The sequence below is a fragment of the Epargyreus clarus genome, unplaced genomic scaffold (genome assembly GCF_041222505.1).
Source record: "Epargyreus clarus isolate Ecla_fem2 unplaced genomic scaffold, WU_Ecla_fem_2.2 ptg000023l, whole genome shotgun sequence".
Taxonomy (NCBI): Eukaryota; Metazoa; Arthropoda; class Insecta; order Lepidoptera; family Hesperiidae; genus Epargyreus; species Epargyreus clarus.
The window spans coordinates 14,753,961-14,780,003 of NW_027332230.1; the positions used below are offsets into that span (position 1 = coordinate 14,753,961).

General features: G+C 34.1%; 1 protein-coding gene across 3 annotated transcripts; it reads right to left on the reverse strand.

The window, feature by feature from the left end:
• Positions 1-480: 480 nt before the first annotated feature.
• Pld (Phospholipase D) lies at positions 481-24,295 on the reverse strand. Of its 3 annotated transcripts, none has more exons than XM_073085437.1 (20): positions 24,090-24,295; positions 21,029-21,238; positions 17,622-17,778; positions 14,587-14,859; positions 13,674-13,794; positions 13,096-13,247; positions 12,426-12,557; positions 11,416-11,564; positions 10,743-10,978; positions 10,206-10,310; positions 9,558-9,697; positions 8,662-8,826; positions 7,998-8,527; positions 7,106-7,238; positions 6,192-6,300; positions 5,663-5,833; positions 4,790-4,956; positions 4,319-4,559; positions 3,695-3,910; positions 481-3,261 (listed from the first exon to the last, which is right to left on the reverse strand). In XM_073085437.1, the coding sequence occupies exons 2-20, from the start codon at positions 21,204-21,206 to the stop codon at positions 3,031-3,033; spliced, it is 3,606 nt and encodes a 1,201-aa protein (XP_072941538.1). In that variant the 5' UTR covers positions 21,207-21,238; positions 24,090-24,295; the 3' UTR covers positions 481-3,030. The 3 variants fall into 3 exon arrangements, with proteins under 3 accessions (XP_072941538.1, XP_072941537.1, XP_072941539.1); XM_073085436.1 differs by lacking the exon at positions 24,090-24,295 and adding an exon at positions 23,742-23,956; XM_073085438.1 differs by lacking the exons at positions 17,622-17,778; positions 21,029-21,238; positions 24,090-24,295 and having other exon boundaries at positions 13,670-13,794; positions 14,587-14,615.
• Between the last annotated feature and the right edge of the window lie 1,748 nt (positions 24,296-26,043).

Here is a 26,043-nt window from a genome sequence, read left to right on the forward strand (position 1 = left end):
TGCATTTTCACGCACGCGTTTTTGAAAATTCCACACGTATAAAGGTCATTCAGGACAAACTGATTTTTGTTTATTTATTATTGCAGAGTATAATAATAATGTGAAAGTGGTTATTAATAGTGCGTTCTCCTGAATCCTCTTTTCAAATAACAGGCCATATTGCGACCTTGTCTTCTTATTTCGTCTTTTATAAATTAAGTGTATGATCAATAGTTTTTTGAGTTTGTTGTCCATTGTACACAACCACATAGCACAGCAGCCCGCAGAAAACTAGATCGTGGACTAGCGTGTCTCACGCTGCGTGAAAATTTCCGCGTGCGGGGCAATCCCGCGTGCGTGGTGAAACACGCACGATATTAAAAACACCCCTTCTGGTATCAAATTTTATTTTAATTATATCGTAATTGATCATTGATATAGTTTTATTATCGTTCTTTTTATTTATATCAGATGATTAAAAATAAAAAGACAACATTTTTAATAAGTATTTTTATTACAAGAAAATAGGCTAAACGTCACAAACAACTATAAAATATCTATGTATATACAGTATTATACAAAAATATTTTCATTACAGGCTTTGAAGGTAAAAATTCCAACCATATTATATTATGTACAATGTAGTAATGCGTATATAAGTATAAAGAAATAAATCGGTACAATATACACACAATTGGTAATGTGGGTGGAGTTACGATCATATTAATACTTCCATCCATCCATCAGCCTTTACTGGTCCACTGCTGGACATAGGCCTCCCCTAGTCTGCGCCACTCCGACCGGTCTTGGGCCGTCTGCATCCAGCGGTTACCCGCCGTCCGCTTCAGGTCGTCAGTCCACCTGGTCGGGGGGCGTCCTGTACTCCTTTTGCCGAGACGTGGTCTCCATTCGAGGACCTTCCGACCCCACCGGTTATCGGTCCTACGAACTATGTGGCCAGCCCATTGCCACTTCAGCTTGCTTATTTTGAGAGCTAGGTCGGTAACTTTCGTTCGCCTACGGATTTCCTCGTTACGAATTCTGTCGCGTAGGGAAATACCGAGCATAGCTCTCTCCATAGCTCGCTGAGCGACTTTGAGTCTTCGTATAAGGCTCACAGTGAAAGACCACGTCTCAGCACCGTACGTCATCACTGGCAACACACACTGCTCAAACATCTTCGACTTCAGGCTCTGAGGTATCTTGGATGAGAAGATGTCACGCAATTTTATCATATTAATACTTAGAATACACTAAAATAAATACAGCAATTATTGAAGAAATTTAATACTCCCTATTTATTAATACAGTAATAACTTTAATAATAAAATAAAGTAGATAAATAATAATTAAATCAGTTATAATTAAATGTTTTTATCAATATATTTTATTTTATGACAAGTACGGAGTTCACATGTTTTTTGTTAAAAAGAGGTAGATCAATTGGGAATGTAAATAGGGGAATGTTGTAATAACTATTTGGCTATATTAGGCATTTGTTAATTCAGATAGAATAGAAATATAATAAAGTTTATTTTTTCTTAAGTAGTATGATAAAATATTTTTTTTTGGGTATAATAAGCAGGTTATATTTAATATTATAATTGACATATATGTTCACACATTTTGCATACAAAAGAAAACAAAAAATGGAAAAAATTAAATAAAAGTTGAATTACATTCCAAAATACAATATTAAAAATCAGAATTAGCACATATAATACTGCGAATGTAAATGCCAAGAAATTAAGTACATATTACATATTGTAATATTACATGTAATACATTATTCAAATATGTGTATAAAACCATCCAAAAGAGCATGTTTATTGAAATGCAGCAGGTAAAAATGCAGGGTCTAACACTATTAACACAAAATAATAAATACAATATTTTTTTAGACATAAAGACATATTTAAATAAAAATAATATATTAACAATTAACACTTTTTTTTTTAAATATTGCATAAACTATAATTGTTATAATTAATAAATGTATTTTTTTACTGCAAGGCAAGATTTGATTCAATATTAAGAAGCAATGAAACATATTCTAATATCATTGTAATATATTTAATTTTAAATTTATGCTGATTTTACGCATATTTCCTTAAAGCTTAATATTAATAAATAATATAATTAAACTCAACACCAAAAATAAAATAAGATTCTTTTATATCCACATCCATTACAAAAGCACACTATTCTAGTTTTAAACACTTATTAGTCTTATATTAAACAATAATCTCATCGAAAATGGTAATAAATATATTATTATGTCAACGAAAAATATAGGCTACGTTCTAGGTTTCACAAATTTCAAGTTGCATGCTGATAACAAAAGGCGTTACGTATATTCCACATTGTTACATTACATATTACTATTGGAGAATACAAAATTATTATGTACTGTACACAACACCTACACCAGATTTAAGTATTGTCGATCAAAAATGATAAAATTGAATTAATTACCAGTGGTTTTCGAAAATCATTTAAATAGCCATATTATAATAGATATTTATTATGTCGATTGCTATTCTTAGGGTCTATTTTTTATACATACAGGGTGAATTTTTCATGTGGGCATTGATGGCTAATTCCGAAACGATAAGAAATAGCTGAAAAATCTGAAAGGAATTACGAGACCGAACTTCGGATTTCGCCATCTACTGGACTAAACGGAATACTCTACTATACAGCTTATATAAACCATACTATAAGACTTCTAGTGTAGGTGAGCACTTTAGAATATTTTCGTAAACATCATAGTTACCTTTCGGAAAGCACCTACTAAAGCGACAACTTATTCTCATGAGAATTTTATCAAATAAATTATTATCGGTATAATTTTTTAAGTAGTTAAAAAAACGGGTATAGATAATATTTGTACGTATAATTATTGCTTAATAAGTACTTGTAAACATTTAGTTGAAAATTATGAAACTGGATATAGATCTTTTGATATTGCACTCACATATATCAATGTAACATATTTACGTAAAACAGAACGAACAATAACGATAACACAAAACATTATTTATTATAAAACTATGTCCACAAGGAGGTAGGAAGCATTCCTTCGACAGAAGCGTTCCTCGGTGTCAGCACTTCATTGCACAGGAAATTCAACGGCATATCCACAACAAAACCTTGAATAAGGTCTATTTTCCTATTTGCCAACGCTGGATCCTTATGCCATAACGTTTCAGAGTTCTCTTCATGATACTTCTTTAACTCAGCAAATGAGTGGACCGAGTCATTTGGTATGCTGTGGAAGACCTGGAAACAAAATAATTTTTTTTGTTGTAAATATTTGTCAAGAGGAAAGTTATTAATTTTAAGAAATAGGCATGGGATTGAAATACTTAACATATCTAAAGTTTTACGAAGTCAGCATATTATTACCGTGAAGTCTACTTGATCTTAGCTAATATCCAACTATTAAGATTTATTGGTCTGGATATTCGTATAGTGATTTTTGCAAACCAATGATACCGTTTATCCAACAGGAACTTACTAGTGCGGGGAAAGTATTCTTTCAACTTACACATATCTACAAAATGTATATATTGAACAGATAAATTAAATTATCTGTGTCTAAGTATTTCCTTATTGACTTATCTTTTGGCATAAGTAACCAGTATATTCAACCTTTTAAACTCTAGTTTAAACCCTGTTACAGTACAAAAAAGTGATTCTCTTTTCAACGAACCTCTTCATACAAATCCGTATTCTTCTTCGACGTGGCCTTCCACAGGTTCCTGTAGAACTGTTCGCAGCAGGGGTCGTCAATGTTCAGGCCCGCTCTCTCCAGGTCCTCATCCAGCAGCCCGAGGTGTTCGCGGAACAGCCGCTTGCGGAGCGCCCCTGCTACCCGCCCGCACGGGAACGGTTTGCCGTTCATTGTCCCGTCGTCGAACTGTTCGTCCTGTGGGATAAAATAATAATGATAATGCATTCCGGAAATAAAATAAAAACAGACTACGGTCTCACACAGTTTCAACCTTGGGATTACAGAGAAATGTCTATAAGATGAGATATAGTAAAACTTACTGAAACCTCATTTTATATCTTATTGTTTTTTTGTTGTCTTATTGTTTAATTTAAAACACCATCTTATACCACTAATAAAAGCATAATACGGTCAATACACAATACAGTAATACAAAGCATTTGAAAGTCCTGATAACAACACATTTGTGACTGCCCTAAAGTAGGACATCAAGTCCATTTGGTGTTGTTACCGCAATATTTTCGAACCACTGTCCAGAAGTCGATGTACGTTTTACAAAAAAATATCATTTCGATAAGATATAATTTATCTGCACAAACTCACCTGCAACAGCACAGCGATCTCCGAATCCCGTTTCCCGATCATGGACCTATCGTTGATATTCGCACTGCCGCATATAACACTCTTGTCATCAACTATCAGCAGCTTGGAGTGCACGTACACTAGCTCTGTAACCGGCTCTCCGTCTAGCACCGAGTGGGTGCGGAGGCCGTGAAACGTTATGTACTCTGATGGGTCCGATATACCCGCTTCGTAGAGCCTCGTTAGGATTGCTTCGCGACTTCTGTGAAACAAATTAATGTAATGTTTTGTTACTAGGAAAATTACAATTACATAGCAAAAGGACGTGTGAACAGGACACAGTCGCATACGCACATTTTTGCTTTTCATCAATTTCTTAATAGAATTAATTCTATGCAAAAAAAATCTTCAATGCTATACTTATATAACGTAAAATTATTTGACCGTACATACACACAATCGCGTACGGGCACACACATTCACAAAACTCACCTGCAAATACTCTGATAGTTCCAGTGCGTGACTGCATGCAAAGAAGTTCCCGAAGGAGCACCAACTTCCCCTTCGAAGCCCGGCAACAGCGGCATCACGACGAACACTCGGAACGTTTCGTTCGCGCGGAACGCTCGCGTTATACGGTTGTATATAGCTTCACCGATCTGAAAAATAAATTAAAGGTTGTTACTAACAAATTTCTATAAAATTTCGGGAATGTGTCCAAAAACGCCTAAACTAAAAGTTATACAATACGAAAAAATCATCGTCGTAAAGCCTCGTATTCATTAGGCAACATTTGTTAATAAACTTTTAAGGCGTGTTTATAAACAAGTTTACCGCACACTGTTTCTGAAACTTGGCAGTCTACCCTTGCCAGTTGTTGCTAGGATGTCATCCGAGGACGTAGTGATACTCTCTGCTGCTTACGTAATAATTCATAAAAGTGTTAGTAGAAAAAAAAGATATTTGTTTTTTTTTATATTTAATTCTGCAGCAATATCGGCCCAAGCATCATTTTTTTATTTATTTTTATATTCCTTATTTGAGACATCCCAAAGCATATTATGCTGTTGATAAAGCTCTATGAGCATTGAAATCTGGTCGTTGGACCACACTATTTCCATGTTTATAAACTCGCGCAACCCACGTCCACATCTGTCAACTACTGTTTATAAACTAAATGTTTATAAATTTTACCAAAGGACAACTTCGTTAAATTTTATTGAAGGTCTAATGGACTGTTGAAAGCAGATATACAAAAACTGTCTATAAAACGAAATCATTAACATATATAGTGTTTATAGATATAGTTGGAAGTCAAGCTTCTACTTTACGCTAACAGATGGCAGCACTAGTATGTCAACTCACCTGGTTCCTCACACTGACAGATGACCGCGAGAGTGTGATGAAGAACTGGTTCTCGATGTAGATGTAGTGCTGGGCCCTCGTGATGGTGTCCACGTAGGCCTCGTGGATGCTCTGCTCCTCCGTGTCCGGGTCCAGGAACCCGCAGGACCACATCGACACGCTGCGGAGGACCTGGTATTGTGCAGATTTTCGATTTGGGTAAATGTCATAAAGAGGGTCAAAATTGATTTAACTTGGCCCCTAATAAGATCTCAAATACCGAATACTGTTTGTACTGATATTTGTTTTCTTTTATTTGACTGTTTTTGGAAGATTTTTGGTATAATATTATGAGATATGCGACACTTACACATACATAATCCAGTATCACACATATCACAGACAGTCTGTGACACAAATATACTTAATCTAAGGGGTAAGGTTCTGGCTGGAACATGACAGTTTGTTTTGCATACACTAATAAATCGACGCGGTTGTATTGCATTCATAAAAGTATATTATTTAAACTTAGCGAAAAAGAAATGCTCACCTGACACGATACGTTGTTGATGTCAACATCGAGGATCTGGTCTAACCCTTGTAGCGGTTTGATATTGCTGTAGGATTTCGGCAGGAGGTACGGATAGTTAGCGTTCTGTCTGTAAAAATAAAGTTTTATCGAATTATTATAACATCAATATTAAATGTGTTTATAAAAAATGATAATATTCCTGCTTTGTGATGTCATTTTTAAGCATTGTAGCAGCATTGATTTAAGTAGTAAAGCCTATAGTAAAGTAGAGATGTGTTATAACTCAGTTCTCAGGGATGGCAAAGAATCTGTGGCTGACCTCAGTGGAATTCTAATAGTTACTTCACATTTATTACACATTTGCATTAATTGTAGTGACTATTTGGCATTTACCCATCAGGTGGACTACATGCTCATTCACTAAGTCAAATGAAATCATAATTTATTTATTTGCAAGAACATAGTATTCTACCAGGATCTTAAATTTATAACAAGTATCTTCTATATGTTCTACCACACTGGGCGTGCAAAATTAATGTATCTTGATCATTATTACATGGGAAAGTCAAATATATATGTCATACAGGAATCGTCAAAATTAAAATGACATTATTTAAGAAATGTCATCAAATTAAACATTATTAATAATTCTAAGTTCAATTATATAGTGAATACCAATAATTGAAACAATGAATTATTAATATTTCATGACATAAAATAAATATATTATCATTCAGGAATTCATTGAAATTATAACACCTATCAACGAGGAAGCTATACAGCTTACTTTTAAAAACATGAAAGTTCTCGATGGTGCGTATTGCCTTAGGAATATTATTTATTATTCCTTTTTCATAAATTATATTCATTGGAATGTGATGTTTAATAACACACAATTTCGTTTTCATAGAATAAATTTGTATGGCACTCACCTAGCTTTCTCAAGTTTGATAGCATTCCAGCGCTGTATGAAATGTCTGGCGACATCCTTCGCCGCGGCGCCCTGCACGGCCACGCCCACGTCATGCCACGGCATCCTGGGCGTTGTGTTCCTATCCACTAAGTCTGGAATCGCATCAAAAATATATTTTTAAAGTTTTATAATTATACGATAAAGTATGTATACACTTATTATTATTTTTACACACACCCACACATACACTTATCTTTTTATAATATAAGAGCAGCAGACGAGCATGCAGTCCACCTGATGATAAGTGGCTACTGCCGCCCATGGACATCTGTAATCTACCCCAGATAGGATTAGATATTCCTACCTGACGTCGGCTACAGATGCGCCGCTACCCTGAGGACTAAGCTGGAACGCCTCGGAAAAGTCTGTCTCCCTTACCACACCCTTCAAACCGGAACACAGCAGCGGCTTGGAAATTAAATATAAACTGTTAAAATATTGGCTGCAAAACTTTTTCATATTTTAGGGAGAATAGAAGAATACTCCATGTCGCCGCTCTAATGCAGATTAAATTATTCGCCTATAATTCTGTTTCTCTATTTCTCTGTAAGTTAACTGTCTAGCTCTCTGTGGAACACTCTAAATGTTATATATAAACTTCTCGTGTCACAATGTTAGTTACCGTACTCCTTCGAAACAGCATTACCGATTTTCACCAAATTTTATATGCGTATTCAGTAGGTCTAAGAATCGGCTACTATCTATTTTTCATACCCCTAAGTGATAAGGGTTGTTCACACTTAACATTTTTTCATTTATATGGCAACACAACGTTTGCCGGATCAGCTAGTGAAATATAATATTTAGTTTAGTTGAAATTTAAAATTAGACAAAAATTAACACAGACTCACCAATAAAAGGCAGATCTAAATTATTGAAGTCTTTAACAATGAAATTCACGTAGTCCTTCCCGATCCATATTTTGGAGTTCCCCTCTATGCCTTCCAAGGTGTCCTTCGTGCTCTCCGTGATGACCCTACCCTCTACCACCTGCGCTAAGGGCGTGGGCTGACAGACCGCACTCTTCACTTTGATACCCAACGCATCCGTTAGTAAGACCTGGTCATTCGACATAGCATATTTCTCCGCTTTCTTCCTCTCAGAATCATCGTACTTTTGTTCATTCCTTTCTTCTTCGTATTGAGGGTAGATTATGCCTATTATATCTTTGCCCCTATCCGTTATTTTGTTAAGGACGTTCCGTTTCTGTAGTTCGGGCGTTTCGTATATCGATAGATCTTGTGGCTGCGTACAAGATGCTATCAACAACTGGTCACCTGGCTCTAATATTGGCAAGTTATTTTGAGGAATGTTTTCCGTTTGCGTGTCTTGTAAGTTCTCGCTTTCAGAGTGTGTTTCGCTTGATTCTTCTTGAAGTGGTCTGAAACATATTATTTGATAATAAGATAAACATGTAACCTTACTTGTGATTTTTAATCATTACTTCTATTGGCATATCTATATTATTTTACTGAATATTAGTATCAATTAAAGTCCCTAACTTTTTACACTCACTCATTCAATCCCAAGACTATATCCCTGGAGCTCTTGGCGAGTTGTATAGCGGCCTCGATGCCGTTCTCCTGCGGTACGTACAGCCTGCCGCCCGGGGAACTTGACGTTTTCTTCTTAGTCTTTATTGACGTCTTCGGTTGAGCTATGTTGCCTAGGTCTGTTAACCTGGTAAATAATAACATTTCATTTCATTTTAATTAAATTTAAAATAAATAATTGAGTATATACTCAATTATCATTAAAGAATGTATCGAGCAGTGTTGTTTGAGCAGGTTTGAGGTTTAAGCTGGTTCGAAAGTGGCTCATAACAGACGCAATTAAAAAGTGCGTATACTTTAAAACCGCTAGTCCGCTCTGAATATATAAATGAATCGCGTCGTCATAGCAAATTTTATGACTACACCTGCTCGCAACTACTTCCGAGCGGACTAGCAGTTTGGCGCGGAATATACAACCTTATAATATGAAATATATTTTATTTATACGGAGAGGCCGGTGGAGGTAGTTACAAATTGTCAGTTACAATATATTTCTTATGCTACTACCGGATCGGAACGCGACCTCAACTGAGAAGATCCGGTAAGAAACTATTTTTATACAATATGGGAGTAGCAGACGAGCATGCAGTCCACCTGATGGTAAGTCGCTTCTGCAGCCCATGGACATCCGTAATCGACCCCAGATAGGATTAGATATTCCTTCCTGAGGTCGAACACAGATGCGCCGCTTCCCCTGAGGACTAAGTTGGAACGCACCTTTGCAACTAGAACAGAGCAGCGCTTAACACTGCTGTTATGAGGTAGAAATAGGTGTGGCGGTGGTGCCGTCAGAGTCGAACCACAAAGGGTTCTACCATCTTCTAAAACTCAGCGGGTTTGTCTTATTTCCTCACTGACCTGTGCCTGTGGTCGTCCCAGCGGCCGTAGCAGAGGTCGATGCCGCCGAGGAAGGCGGCGGTCTGGTCCACGACGACGATCTTCTCGTGGTGCGCCCAGAACAGGATGCCCGCTTTCGCGTGGTCTGGGTGCCGAAAAACCTACGTTCAGATTATTCAAGTATTAACATTACGCTACACTACAACTAATCTTTAAAAAAATACTACTTGTTTTCTAGATATTAACGTGCTATTTTAAAGTTATGCTTTTTACATTAAATTATGTTTTTATTTAATGTCAATTTATTTATACACTTAATATTTAATATTAGTGCATAGAAACTATTAAATTACTTATTAGTATTAATAGTATTATAACGGGGTATTCTTTTGTTACACAATGTTTTAACATTACATACATGCATTATGTGTAAAATAGGTAAGTTAAAATTGTTATTAATAGCATGGTTCGGTTAAAAAATAACATCTTTAAATTTGACACTATTCACTATCGAAGCCGTAACCGCTAATTTTACATACACAACATGCAAAACTAAAAATGCATTTAAATATACTTAATATACATATTTATACAATATTGTTTCATTACCACAATAATAGCGAGATACTTAGCTACCATAACAATTAGCCTTTACTTATTAAAACCAACCTTAATATTTTCATTTGCAAGTCTGCTTTTGCTGTAGAAGCTGTTGATACCGAGAGCCATCTCCACTTCCTTGTATAGCATTATGAAAATCTTTACACCTTGTGCCTGCAGTCGAAAAAATGTAAACTATATTTTTTTAACATACTTTTTTCCGAAATTGAAATCGCTATATCTTCTATTAAAATTGTAATAATATTGAAGTGATGCATGTATTAGAAATTAATAATTGTTTGTTTCAACTGAAAAGGAAAATATTGTGAGGAAATTTCTACATCTGGGATTTCTGAAAAAATCTACACAAACGTGTGTGAGGCATACCAATCGGCGCTTGGTAGACTGTGACCTAAACCCTTCTCACTCTACGAAAAGACAATAGGAAATAAGAAAGGACAATAATATAAGAAAAGGGATAATAATATTTTTGTACTTTTGACGAGTCAACGATGGGAAACACGTATGCCCATGTGCTAAAAACGAGTACAACAACGGGTTATGGCTGACATGTACCTATTCTGGAATGAAGGAGAACTAACTCACCGCTTTCCGTTTCAACAGCGTATCAAGCCGCCAATAGTTGCCGTTTAACGCCGGCCTCTTCATATATATCTCCGGACTTAACCACCAGTCCGCTATGAAGATTTCCTCTTGAGCCAGCTCCATAGCATCGGCCACTGCTGATAGATATGCCGAGCCGTCGACGAGGGTGGCCACCGGGGTGGCTGCTCGTGGCGGTGCGAACGAGTGGTGGACGTTCGGATGCGTGAAGTCACGGGCTAACGGACAGAAATTTAATTAAACAAAAAAAAAACGAAAATGCTTTATTTTAACCCGAGTGGCGCTGCAGTCGCCCGTTAATCAAGGTGTCTGCCTGAATGATGTATTTAAATCTGGGTCATGTAGTGTGGGTCTTCGCGCTTATTGATTTAATTCCCTTACGAAATTAACATCCCTTAATGTAAAAATATATCTAAGTATGACTTACGCATTTAAATGCATTAACATTAAGATTTTTAAGCAATGTGTAGTCTTAGCAGCTCAATGTGCTTAGCGGGGTTTCTTTATTTAGAATTGGATATAGAAATTTTAAAGCAGCCAGTGAACATTTACCATTCAGTTGCTGAACGTTTTGGTACTTCGTCCATACATTATGTAAGAAAAGAATTATGTCATTTTGCTATTACTATCTTTAAAATTCCATAACTATACACACCGGTCTTATTGGAAACGTCCTTAAAGAACTGAAGCCATTCCTTGCTCTTCCGTTTTGTCCAACACTTTATAACCATCTGCCGAGATTGGTTCAACACTTGGAGTCCATGGTTCAATCCCGTCGAGTACATGCCACTTGACACCTCGAATCTATGAAAATAATACTTTAAGCTCTAATACTGACTGAGGACATAAGACATACATGGGTGGCATGAAATTTTGACTCCCTCTATTATTATGATTGTAATCAAACATGATATTCTATAGAAATTGTATATGTACAGAATAATTATGTTCTATAAAAAAAAATGTTACTATAAGTGAAAATTATAAGCATGCACATTACAGTACATTTTTTATTTATTATCGCGTTATGGTGTAACCCATTGATTCCTAAAAATAAATAAAGTTATTATTATGGGAATGATAATTCTGAGTAGTATTTCCTGTAATTATTTCACACTATATATCACACCACACACCTTTGTTAGACAATGTAATGATTTTAAGAACTAGATCTACTTCACTCTATGTACTTACTGTGTTCAAATGCTGCGTGTGGCAAATAAAAAGAAAATAATTATTAATGTGCCTAAGAAATTAGACACTGTCTTTGTTTTGTGTCCATGTCCATAACAAAGCAATGCGGGCAATGGGCGTTAAATCAATTAAGGCGTATTGAATTCAAATCAATTTAAGGGATTTCATTTCTGACAAACGAATATTATACTTACACAATATTATATATAAAGTAACTTAATGTTATGGTTGACAGACTATATTTTTAGTCTATATTCATGGTCACTTGAAAAAATATTAAGATCATGGATATACTAGCATTACATATATTTATTAAGTGTTCTATTATTTTACAAAGACTAATTTATAATACGAAAATATATTCAATTACAACGAAGCATTTACTGTAATAGATATTATTCTAACACATTACAGTAAAACCATTTTTTAACAAAACAATGAATTAAATTGTCGCATACCCAGTCAACTTACCCCTGATCGAACAACATAACACCCTTTATGACGCCATCTGTTGGTCGTATGTAGCCAAAGAAGGTATCCTTCACGAAAAGCCATCGTTCCTGCCACTTCGCACACACCAGCCCTGTGCAGAAGTAGTTACACCTGAAACACATTGAATGTTTGTATATAATAAACATTAACCAAACATATTGATGCTGAATGGCCATTGACGCTCTTGAAAATTTTCAATCGATTCCAGATAGAATTGGAGTTTCTACTTTGGGTTACAAATTACTTCTTAAGGAACTTTACATCAAAATTAGTTTGACACTGCCTCGCGTAATATTTATATAAAAAACAATTTGCATACTGTACCTAACTTGGAGCACCAAGGTGTAAACTTTTTTATGTGAGAATTATAATTTATACTACTTGTGGGCATTATACATTTATATGGTGCATTTAATCTTGTAAAATAACATAACTTTTATATCCAAAATTTTGTATTGAACACAATCGATATTATTTGAATGAGTGTGCATAAGTCGTGACAAATCAACAATGTACATCCGTCGAATTTCGCAACTTTGTTTTTGGTCTATGAGTAGGATCTGCAACTTCAACTTTAAATTTAGTCACTAAACTTTTAATTATGTCGTCAACGGATATTATTCTTAACTCTACCATCAAAAGCACTAACCTAACGCAAACCATATTTCCTAGCAACCCGAAACAGTTGCAGCCCGCTTGCCCCGGCTTTGTTGAACCCGTTCTCTTCTGTATCATGCCCTCCTTGCCTTTCGTACCGAATTCCGATATGAAAGACAGGTTCGATACTTCTAGGAATTTCACCTGGAATACATATAATATTTAAGTGTTAAGTAAAAGTAACTCGTATGAGGCAAATGCTCTTTTATACTACTTTTAATGATCTGTTGAAGTGGGCTTCAAGCATATTCTACTGCATTGCTCCAATTATGGTCAACGAAGTATTGTAAGTAATATTGGTAAATAAAGTCACAGGTAAATGGCCAGCCCACGTCGAATGCTTTTAAGTCGCCCATAAGGATAATGACAATGATGAAATTGGTGATTGACAACTTAATGTGTTTTTGGAAGCACGGAAATACGGAAAAAAAGGTCTAGTGGTCATCCATCCATTTTTTAACCGCATCCGATGTTACTTAACTTTTACGTCAACCAATTGATATCATAAATTAAACTATAAATCATCAAACGTATTATGAAGTAAAATAAGTAAATGGACGACATACTAACGGTCTCATGATGATTTCTGTAGATGGATATGTTGAGCAGGTTGAACAAGTACTCCTCTAACTGCTTCATACGTAGCTGAATGCCTTCGTACGTGATCATCACTTCGGGCTTCCGAGGGAACCTGTCATGAAGTGAAGACAATAATATTACGGTACCATCATAAAGTTAGTCAAATGGACAGTTGGATCCTTGGGTGGAAATTATTGAAGATGATCATATTATAACCTTTTGTGGTTCGACTCCGGAGGTACCCCCATGTCCACTTATTACTGCCTTATAAAGGCAGATGTCAAGCACTGCAGTTTTCTCGTTCAAAAGGCAGACATTCCTGTCCGAGGCGTGAGTTATCTCTCAGAGGTGGCAAGGGTAAGCTTATCTGGGATTGATTACAGATGTCCAAGTGCAGCAGTTGCCTCTTACTGTCATTTGGACTGCATGCTCTTTTACTATGAATGTAGTGGATTACAGATATCTATGGGCGACCACATGAGGTGGAATGTATGATTAATGCTACTTCTTTTATATAAAATTCTCGTGTCACAATTTTAGTTACCATACTCCTCCAAAACGGCTTAGCCGCAGTTCACCAAATTTTATAAGCAAATTCAGTGGGTCTGAGAATCGGCTACTATCTATTTTTCATACCCCTAAGTGATAAGGGTTGTTCACCCTTAACATATTTTTTTAAATTGTGGAACATAATTTTTTGTTTTTATTTTTCTATAATGTGGCATTAAAAATACATACAATCCTAAATTTGTATCCTTTTAACATCAACCCCTATTTTTTAATAGCCATTTCAGAAATTTCATCATTTTTCATACCGCTTGATGTTAGATTTTTAAATTTTTTTATATGGCAACACAACGTTTGCCGGGTCAGCTAGTAATTATAAAAAGAAACTTGTACTAACCGAGGCAGTGCGCCCTTTCTCTTCCTAGGCCTGCTCTCTTTTCTCTTCGTGCTCGGCACCGCCTGTATTGACTGCAACGCTACCCTCTCAGCCTTTTCCTCCGTATCAACAGTATTCTTGAAGCTAGCCCGCCTCGACTTGTGTGTCTTTGTAGGGAAGGGGATTTTGAGTGACGCCCGGTATAACGTCAGCTGTTGGTGTAGGTATAGTATGTGTTTGTAACGCTTCTTGATCGTCCATGTGAAGTCACCATGTTGTAGGAATATTGTGTATCTGGAAATATAGATTTTTACATAAGGTTACTTAAACTATTTAAGTGAAAAGTAACAGTAATATTGTTATTATTCGACGACACATGGTGTAGTAGTTATTATAATATTCATAAAGAGGGTTCCGGGTTCAACGCCTTTTAAACACACATCAGTGTGTTTAACTTTTATTTTTATTATGAGCGTATTTGTTCTTAAGTTTGCTATATGTCAATGACACCTATATAACACTGTAATGCTAGTGTGGTCTTATAAGTTTAAAAAGTGATATTATGTTGCAATATCTAGGGCTTATTCTTTTTAGTATTTAATTTTCACTCGGAAACACAAATTGGAAATCTACATTACCTACCCAATGTTTTAGTAATGCGCTGCAAAGAATGCGCTGCAAAGAATACTTAACCAGCATGGCGGACCATGACCATATGAGGTAGTAATTAGTCGATGATAAACTAATTAACATAAAACGCCAGTTGAGTAAATATAAACATTATTAACATACTATGGAGCACATATTGTTTGTTTTGGTCTGATTTTCCTCATAAAACTATAAATATTTACTGTATAATTGCAGAACAAATGGATTACTAAAATAAATGTTACTTTGTTCGAGAAGGTTGATTGTATGCTTTTAAAATAGTTTTACCAGCAATTCTACATTTCTACTTTATTTAATAGTACTTAATTTATAAATAAGTATTTATAATTTATATACTACTATAATATCGGTTGCATATAATGCTATAATTGCATTTTAAGTGTAGGATATACTCCTGATAATGATATTTTTTTGATTTTTCTGTATGGTCTTATCTTGCAAAAAAGTTAACTCAACAAATTCGATCACTTTTTATAAGTAGAAATAAAGGATAAGTTTACAAACTCAGTGTGTAATATGGTAGGACTTCAGAGATATTTTGATACAAAAACACATCATACATATTTGGTTTTCTCTGACCATACTTTTATTAGCTTGACATTACATACCCAGTCTGGGTATGTATATGGAAAATTTTGAACGGAATCTTCAAACTCGATTTTTACCCTCGGTTTTGAACGGTGAGCTTAATTAATTTTTTTGAATAATTAAGAAGAACCGATGACAATAAACAATTTTGATAATTTTGTCCCATTCTGCTTATCAGGATTGTCAGAATTAACGATTTTCCTTGCGCGATATTAGCTTGGTTTTTACTTTTTTAAACTATAATATCTTCCTTGTAATAGTAGCCTTTAATCGTTTTGTTTTTATATATCTTACTTACATTCCTAGAGCATAATGTACAATGTAATAAGGAAATTTGTTAATCTATATCGAACTGTGTTATATGCACATAAGGAAAATTTAACGTGGCCTGATAACCGTGACTCCGTGAAGTCGGCTAATGGCCGTATAATTGAGGTGAATCAGAAAACACTCGGTATATCTATGAATGCCAATGCCGCGAAATAATGAGGTTTAATTGTATCTGGTTGTATCGTTACAAACGCGCTAACTGCTACTTTGGTAATTTAATACTTTAGGGTTTTACTTGGCTACTGTCTTTGAATGTGTGATTTAATTTAATGTCTAACGTATTAGGTATTATTATATAGTATATAATAAATATCTTCGTTAATAATAAATAGTTATAGTTAATAATATATATAAATAGTTATAGTTCATAGTTAATAATAAATATCTAGAGAACTAGTTAGCGAAAAGGTAAAATTGATTTGCAATTCATTTTGATTTATTTGGTATTTTGATATTATGGTATTTTACTGTAAAGGAACGCGGGTGAAACATTTTTTTTTTCATAATATAGGAGTAGCAGACGAGCATGCAGTCCACCTGATGGTAAGTGGCTACTGCCGCCCATGGACATCTGTAATCATCCCCAGATAGAAATAGATATTCCTACCTGAGGTCGGCCACAGATGCGCCGCTACCCCCGAGGACTAAGCTGGAACTCCTCGGAAAAGTCTATCTCCCTTCAAAACGGAACACAGCTGCGCCTAACACTGCTGTTATTAGGCAGAAATAGGTGTGGCGGTGGTGCCGCTGGAGTTGAACCACAAAGGGTTCTAGCACCTTCTAATTAAGTATTACTTACTATATGTAATCAGATAAATCTAGGAGATACCGTATGTTGTAAGGATGTTAGTCGCAGGCTGCAGGTTTTCAATGTGCATTAAATAATACCAGAGGTTCTAAAATGAAGTGTATAACACAGACAAAGTCACAGATCCAACTTTAAATATTGGTGATGTTCCCCTTTTAACATTGGGGTATTGCGGTAACATTATCTACGCTATTAAGCTTAATACAATGAATCATAGTTTTATCACGCAAATCGTCAATTAACTTTTATGACACAAAAGTAAAGTTCCGGTACTTATTGTAGGAAACGCGTTTTACGTACATTCTTCTTGTTTTAATACTATAAATAACCATAAGTGCATAAAAATCTCAATTTAATCAAGTGGATAAGTAGAAATTAAGGTGAATTATAACAGCACAAAATATTTTACTACCTATACTAGATTTCGTCAATATATAACAGAATCAGATTTTTTATGTTACCCAAGTTGAATAATAATTACCCACTTAACGACACAAAATAGGATTTTTTTTCAAACTAATCATATCGTAAAGTCGACGGATAGACTTATCTTACATTCTTTTTTGTGTTGAACGAATTGGCATAGTTTATTAAACTACTACCCAAAACGACATTTCATGGGTTTCAACAATAATTTTGAAGTAAATCGACATATACTTACAGATTAGGGTTAATAAGATGTGTGGTGACGCTCCGCTCATTTTCAATGAACCTGACCTTTATTTCGACTCCCGGAATGAACACTTTTCTGTGAACGGAGTTGAATTTTATCGGTGGTGAGTGTACTGCTTTGTAGGGCACCGAAGTCCCTAGTGGACCTGTAATGAAAATATAATAATTTCTTTATTAATATTGCTGAGAACAATCAACTATACTCGGTTGAACCTATGTGTAGTTTCAAATTAGCCGTCAAGTGCACCAACATTAATTGTGATGTATCCTAGACAGAACACTTGTCTTCTTTGAATTTGGCAAGAAATATTTATGGTAATAACTACAAAACGTCTTTATGGTAAAACTATCAAGCGCACAACTTTGAGAAATCAGGGATTCAAACCCCGGATCCTAGTATAAGATTCTTGCCCAAGGCTACTACGCCTATCATATCAATATGCATATTATTCAAGACGGTAAATTAAAGGTACATAGTACATAGGTACATATAAGAAAATAAATTAATAATTAACAAAACAAATTTCGTCATTTACAAAGAAACGTATAATGGCCGTCTGTAACCCAGATTGTAAAGATAGCCTTCGATTATCACAATGCCCACGTTCACAACATACATTGACGTATTACACCGCGTTCAGTTATCCCTTATCAGGTTATCTGTTGATAGCACATTTTGGATACGGCAATGACTTGTCCGCATGTAGATTTAGTTAGTTACACACTAGCTAATACCGGCGACTTTATCTGCATGTCTTTTATAAAGATTGAAATAGCAAATGAGGAAGCACTTAATAGTAAATGGTTACTTCCGTCCATGGACATCTATAGCACTGCATATCTTGTATACGTTCACTTTAACCTATAAAGTTACCACCTTAACCTACTGAAGTTCGAAATTTGAAGATGTCTAATATGAACAAATTATAGTTGACCCCAACTTTAATGTACAGTTGTATACTTGTAATAATTTTCTCTGATTCTCGTTATCCTAGCAACACGTTTTCTAAATCGACCTATAAGCTTTTAAAAGCAAGAAATATTATCAAATTATGTTCAGTGGTTTTTGTGTTTTACACCAATACACAAACCAACAAAAATAGTGTTATGATAGTATATATATTGCGATAATATAAGTATCTGTTACGGAGCGATAAATCTAATCGATGTTCTGCCTATTGTTACTTTATCATTATCTTGTTTGATTTAAGTCCTTTTAATTCAGGCGATACGTGATACAAAGCATAACAATACTTATATTAATTAGGTACTTGTTTTTGTAACTTGAAGGTGGGGAAACCCTTCGAAGTAGAATTGAGGCGCCACTGTTTCTATTTTTCCTTTTACATCATAAAAGTGTTAAACGTTATTGTGTTCTGGTTTGAAGGGTGTCAGGCAGAATCGAATACCACAAAATAAAAACTAAACAAAGCATTCCAATTTAGTCATAAGTTAGCAAGTTAGTAACACTAGCAGATTTTGATGACAATTTCATTAGAATTTATAAGATATCACGACCTTATTATTATGTAAAAGTTCTAGATATAAATTTGCACAAAAATAAAAATAGAGCTGCTAAGCAGTCTTCTTCTAATTTAAATGTATTAATTATGCTTGAGAAAAGGAAAATTTATGATTACAATTTTGTCTGCTTGGTCATTTTAATTATGAAATTATTATAAACCAGTCATTGTGAAGGAATATTAAATTGAATATTTGGTATAGGTAGGTTACATACACTAAAATTAATATATTATATGCCAAATATTTATTACTTTAGTAAAAGTGTTATTTTACCCGGTTTGGTATTACCTACAAGCCTACAACAAACTGTAATTGAGATTTAACTAAAGCATAATATTTATTTTATTGTAGGGCTTAGGGCATCAAGGATAGGTACCTTTAAGATCTCAAACCAAGAACATGCTATGTTGTTTGTACGAATCAATTTTCAAATGGTTTTTCATGTGATCTTTTTACTTCCGAAGCCATATCTCTTATCACTAGATGAGGTCACGCTCAAACGGAAGTCTATAGGCTTGTAATAAATAAATAAAGTTGCAGATTAATTGTGAAATACATAAAATATAGATTCGTCATTACCAATATTTATTCCCCAATTAAGATTATCAACCTGACTGATAACAAATTGATACCGCGGCAAAACAGTATTATTATGACCACTAATCACAAACTGCAGGAGGTTGTTGACTTAATATATTGACTGAAGGTGAATTTAAGGACAGCAATTTTCAAGTAGCTGACATTGTAAAGTTTAGTGTTGTTCAACCTTTTTCATGGAATGAACCCTTCAGTCCCTTCAGATCCGCCATATTCTGGGATATTTTAACCTGTACCCTCTGTATGAGTTTTTACGTTTTGACAAAAATGACTGTTTATGTTTATATATTTCCAATCAGTTCTGATACAATCCGCTAGGGGCGCTGATTGGATATGTATGGGCAAATACGTAAACAAATACCAAAACAGTCATTATGTGAAAACGTAAAAACTCATACTAAGGATACTATATTTTATTATTTACAAATAAGTAATCCGTACAACTTCACTGTTTACGAGACAAATCACTTAGAAGTTACAAAATAAGTCCTGGGCCTTAAAACCTTTCTTAAAAGTGGAAAGAAAAAAATACGAGTACCTGAGTCTATTTCTTGGACACATGTTTTTATAATTTAAAAAAATCCGCTAAATGTGGCCAAAATCCAATATAATTTGGTAAGAATATATAAACAGCATTTTTTTTAATAAGAATATTAATATAAGGGAATATAAAAAATATTTTTTAATTACAACGAAATGGAGATATCTAATTATTAATAAATCAAATAATTAATCTTCTATTTTCCATGTGAATATTACACAATGGCTATAATTATTTATTTTTAAACTTAATTAATTTTAAGTCATGGTATTAACTTTATTATTATGCAATATATAAAAGTAATTGAAAGTATAAAGTATACTAAATACTTACTATAATTATTTGAGTGTTTTTATCAGATTATCACAATTCCTTATTCAATTTTTTTCCATTGATTTCCAATTTTCCATCTTTTAGTTTGAGCTAATAAATGGACACAATACATATTCTGATACCAAGAACTTGATAAAATATATTCTTCACTACAATGCAGCATAAGTCGTTTTTGGAGATGATGCTGCCCTAAATTATATAATTTAGATGGACAAACTCATTGTGAACCAATTTGTATCGTGACGACGTCCTGACGTACAAGCCTCAAATTGAGATATGTGATACTCCACTTAAGTAACTCCTAAGATATGATCTCTTCTTAGGTATCTTAAGTATTATATAAGGTATCTTAAGTATTCACTTTAAAATACAATCAACTCTATGGAATGAATTTATCTTACCTGAGTAATCAGTCTCCTCTTTACTGCCGATTTTATCAATATCGATGACTGACAGAGATTCTGGTACAGCAAGGCTCTCATCAAAATCGGAGTCTGGGCACGGGTTCAGGGAATCCAGATGCTGAAATAGTCCCGGTATGCAGTCTCCGGGCGTCGTACCCGGCGTCGGCGTGTCCATCGCGTAGTTCGTATAGCTGTATAGCTCCTCATCTAAATAGAAACAGCAATGGATTATTAAGTTGTACAATTATTCGCGGTTAGATTTTGGTGATAGGTGATATAAACATATGTGTGGTATACACACATATTTTTATACTATCATGTGCTATTGTGTCCTGTTTGAGGGTCACACAAGGCGCTTATGCAGTTAGGACTTCAGTATAATTGTTCGAGGATAGCTGTGACCACTTACCATCAAGTGAAATGCATGTTTACTTGCTACTTGGAATTTTATTAAATAGTACTGTAACATATTAATAGAGAAAATGAGAACTGTAGCCTTATAAATTTAGATTTATATCTTAGACAGAGTTGAACTGATTTTTTTAAATTGAGCAGAACTTATTGTTTCAATGCCTAAAGTTTTATGATTGTAAATATGACTGATTACTTTATGTAAGGTAATTAATTGGTAGTACTTATTTTAATGAATGCAAAATAAAGAAATAAAATTACAACCAGACAACATTTTTATATATCTATATGTATAGTTATAGATTACTGATGCTGATAAGATGAATCAATTCTTATGCACATAAGATTTATAAAGAACTGAGTGATGATGTACATCCTATCAATCTTTGGCTGTATTATAGATAAGCAAACAGACAGACAGATTCCCAAAAATATGTGTTGTATTATGTGGAATGTTGTAGATAGTTTTATTTATTACTTCTATTTATTACCTCACAGTGATAAGGAAACTGGTGTATATTTTTACACTTATTTTCCTTAAAGTTAATCTTGTATTTCTACTTTATGGCATGACTTATATTGTCCACTAATTTAAATTGAAAAACCCACAAACAATACCTAATTGATCATAATTACTTAAAATCACAGAGACTGGAAATGACAATTAAAATTGATTGAATGCATAATTAAAATCGCATCTTCGCGAAAAGTAATGCAGTAATCTTTTATCATTCAAATTATTTATTATTAAATTAAATGCAAAACCATATTTGGTGTCTACATCAATGTTTAGAAAAGTTTAAAAATAGTTTCTATAAATGGAGAGTTGCTTATCTTTTTAATATGGATTTGATTATGAATTTAAACAATAATAAAAAAAAATCTGTGTATAAAACAGTAATCAGATTTGTAGTTCAAGTGAGGTCAAATCGTCATTGTATTTAAGAGTAATAACATTAAACTTCAGTAGGAGCATGGAGTCGTAATATGAACCAGAAGAGAGGTAAGGACTAGTGATTGCTTCATATAACATTGTTTTACCAATTAATCCAAAGACCAATTAAGTTCAAAACATACTATAGATTTTTTTGATGCTAAAAACCAAATAAGAAATGTCTAGATTTAATTCAATCATTCCAAAATGTTTGATATATGTGAATTTGGTTTTATATGTTTTTAAATGTTGCAGATTTCATCTAGAGGGCCTCAGGAAATCATTACTATCAAGGTGAATTTCTTTAAAATCTGCCATCCAATTCAATAAAACATTACATCTTTAATAAAAAATACAGGGCCATTAGAATCACTATATAGTTTTTATATATACTTTTTTTGTGTTTAAGTAAGCCTAAAAAACTGCAAGGTTTAACTACCATTAAGATATCTCTATACTTCGAGCAAGAAAAACAAATGCCTGTCACATAAAAATTTGCATGCACTATGTTAAGTTTTTATATGTGCATTAAGTTTATTTTCTGTACATAACTTCACTTGTAAGCCTACACTGGGTAATTACTACACTAATAGGTTACAAACGTACACATAGATAGTTGCGTATACTAAATGGGCAAATCCCGAAAATGTTAATTAACAATAACATTTACGCAGATATGGCTACCGACGGACTGAGCCCAAGACGTATTTGCTGATACAATATGATTCTTGTCAGGTCATGATCAAGTGTCTATTATCAGTTTGAAAAAGCTTTTCAATCAAATGGTCAAGCATTTCCTTGGTTTATATTAAGAAAGGCTATGACAATCTTGACAATTTTATCAGTATCTATTGTATTGTTATTTATGACCAAAGAAATTTCCACAGTTTTCATGATTTCAAAACAAATGTTACACTATCTTGTGATATAGCAAAGAGAAGTCGGAAAAATACAATTCTTACATCATTACCAATATGATTTTTTAAATGTTTTATGGTACTAATGGTTTTTATTTTATCCTAGGTATTTTATGATACAGCTTAGTAATGATTATATATTAATTTTGTTGGTTTTTGTAAAGAATGGTCGAGAAAATATTTTATTAAATATTTATGTTTAAGTACCACTAAATTTAAAAAACATCCTGGAAAACCATTAATAATAACTTAAACTGTATTCTAAAATTTAATGGTTATCCTGTATATAATAATTTAATGCAGAAATAAATAAAACCCAACATATTATCATGAATGCAATACAACCTTCATTATCCAGTATAAAAGTAAAATTGCGTCAACATCCAAACATAAATTCGTCACTGATTACACGTCAATAAAACATAAAAATCACACAACACAACACTACCTCGCTTAATAAGGTTATGGAAACTGAGCGTCAATTCCTTTCGTTCCATATGTTCTCTGCTGAAAAATGATTTGATACAACACCAGTTCAACCGACAATCAACACTGATGCCATTTGAGTGCGTACAGCCGACACTTGTGTACATAGTCTGTGATAAGATAGCGATTCAGTTGTTTCACAGGCGTCACGGGGGAACGCCCGATCTTTATGAAACACCGCTGAGATTTACACGAAAAAAGTTGCGATTGCGTTTCAGATCACAATGGAGACGATTCGCCACGGTTCACTGGACAAGGCTGTATTTCAAGGCTTTAAAGTATTTGAGCTAAGCGGATTAAAATTACTTACAGAATGTCTATACAGCTAAGATGTCTGCACGTACATCTTGTTACAAATGAACTAATGTAGTCGTATAGTTCCTGCTTGATTCATACGTATTAGTACTAGTTCAAGGATTCCTTGCGTAAAATACTAATTCCGGCCGACAATGGCCTTCTCAGTTCTCCTGCTTTATAAAGTTACTATGGGCCTTGTTTGAATGAAATGACGTCATGTAGACAATAGACATGTATGTGTCAACTGTCATGTATTACTCAGGCAACTGTCAAAAGCCACCAGAGGATGATAACCTTTCTGTCAAAACAGAATATATTCACAAATTGAAATAGTCTGACAAACTTTTCTGTGCGTGTGGCGGTTTCAGGAAACATTCGTTTGTTAGATGGTGTTATGTAGGGGCGCTGATTGCTCAGTACTTGTAGACTCTGGGTAGACGACAAATTGTCGTTGCTAAACTTATTGTACCTGTTGAGTCGATTTGAAATAAAAGGGCTCCTTGCCCTGGGAAGAATTTAAGGATTTATAATAATATGTTAAAAATTCATCAATATAGCATTTACATTCTTCCATTCTTCCTTTCCTAAGACAGTTTTGATAACCTAGTGACATTAAGATTGCCCACGGCAACTCTGCTACACACATAATAGTTTGTCAGACTATATGTTTGAACTAGAATTGAGTAGCTCGCGAGCGAGTGATATAAAAGATATATCTTCACTAAAGAGCTAATCACTCATCAACTCCGACGGTATTGAATTATATCTTTATATCCGCATCACATGGTTGAGATCATAGGTTCAAACGATTCCGGATATAAGATTTTATTCAACTCAGCTGTGTTATACTCGCTCGCGAGTCAGTTATGACTGACTGAGTGGGCCTAATTTGAGTCAAATGCATTGATTGAGATACATAACAGTTACGGTTACGTATTAAACACTAAATTAAAATCTTTTTTGGCTAAGAACATGAAAACAGGGATATACAAATAGCGTTGGCTGTGATAATTCATATATAATTTCTTGCCAGTTTTGTATTAATTATAAGAAGCAAAAATGAAATAAAAAAATGAAATATGAAATGACGCTTATATCGTTACACAGATACTGAGCTAAAGTGAGCTACTGAGCTAAGAGAATAATATATATAACTGAGTTCAAAAGATACATAGAATGGATTGAACGGTAAGTGGTAACCTCTACACACTATGCTAGCACAGTATATATATCCTTATACTGTGATGCTAGCCTAAGAGGGTACCGATGATTAGCTAAAGTCTTTAGACTTTGTGTACAGTTTACACAAAGTCTAAAGACTTTAGCTAATGTAGACTTTAGCTAATGTAGAACACACGCAATTACTACAAATTTTAAAATCTTTTTTTTCTTCAAATAAAAATATAAATGTTTTGATTATTGTTTAATTATGTATTGCTAATAAGAGTGACACATGAATCACTTACTCTAATTTCACGAAAAATTCAATGTAATGATACCTCTAGCGGCTTAAATCGGAAGGGGCGGCCCGCCTCAGGGCCGGGAGCTCTAAACACAGTTGCTAAAAAAAGGTTGTCAGAACCAAACAATCTATGAAATCTGTATCAGTCAGCGAAAAAAAAGGTAACCGAATCACAGGCGAATAATTCTGACACATTTGTCATTTTGTAAAATCACGTCAACATTTTACACTGGATACGTCTATTCAACTTTCCGCCCCGGGCCTCCAACCTTAGTCCGCCACTGAATGATAGAAAGAAATTAATTATTAAATATAATTAATCTTGATATAATAGCCAAAAGTAAAATATAATATTTAAAAATTAACAAAAATAAGAATAATACGTAATTCATGTAAGTAAATAATCCATCCACGTAAGCACTTCATCCACTTAAGCATGTGATAAGTAAGTAGATACATTAAGTATGTTTCTAATAATAACGTTGTCTCAGGTATTAAAACATGT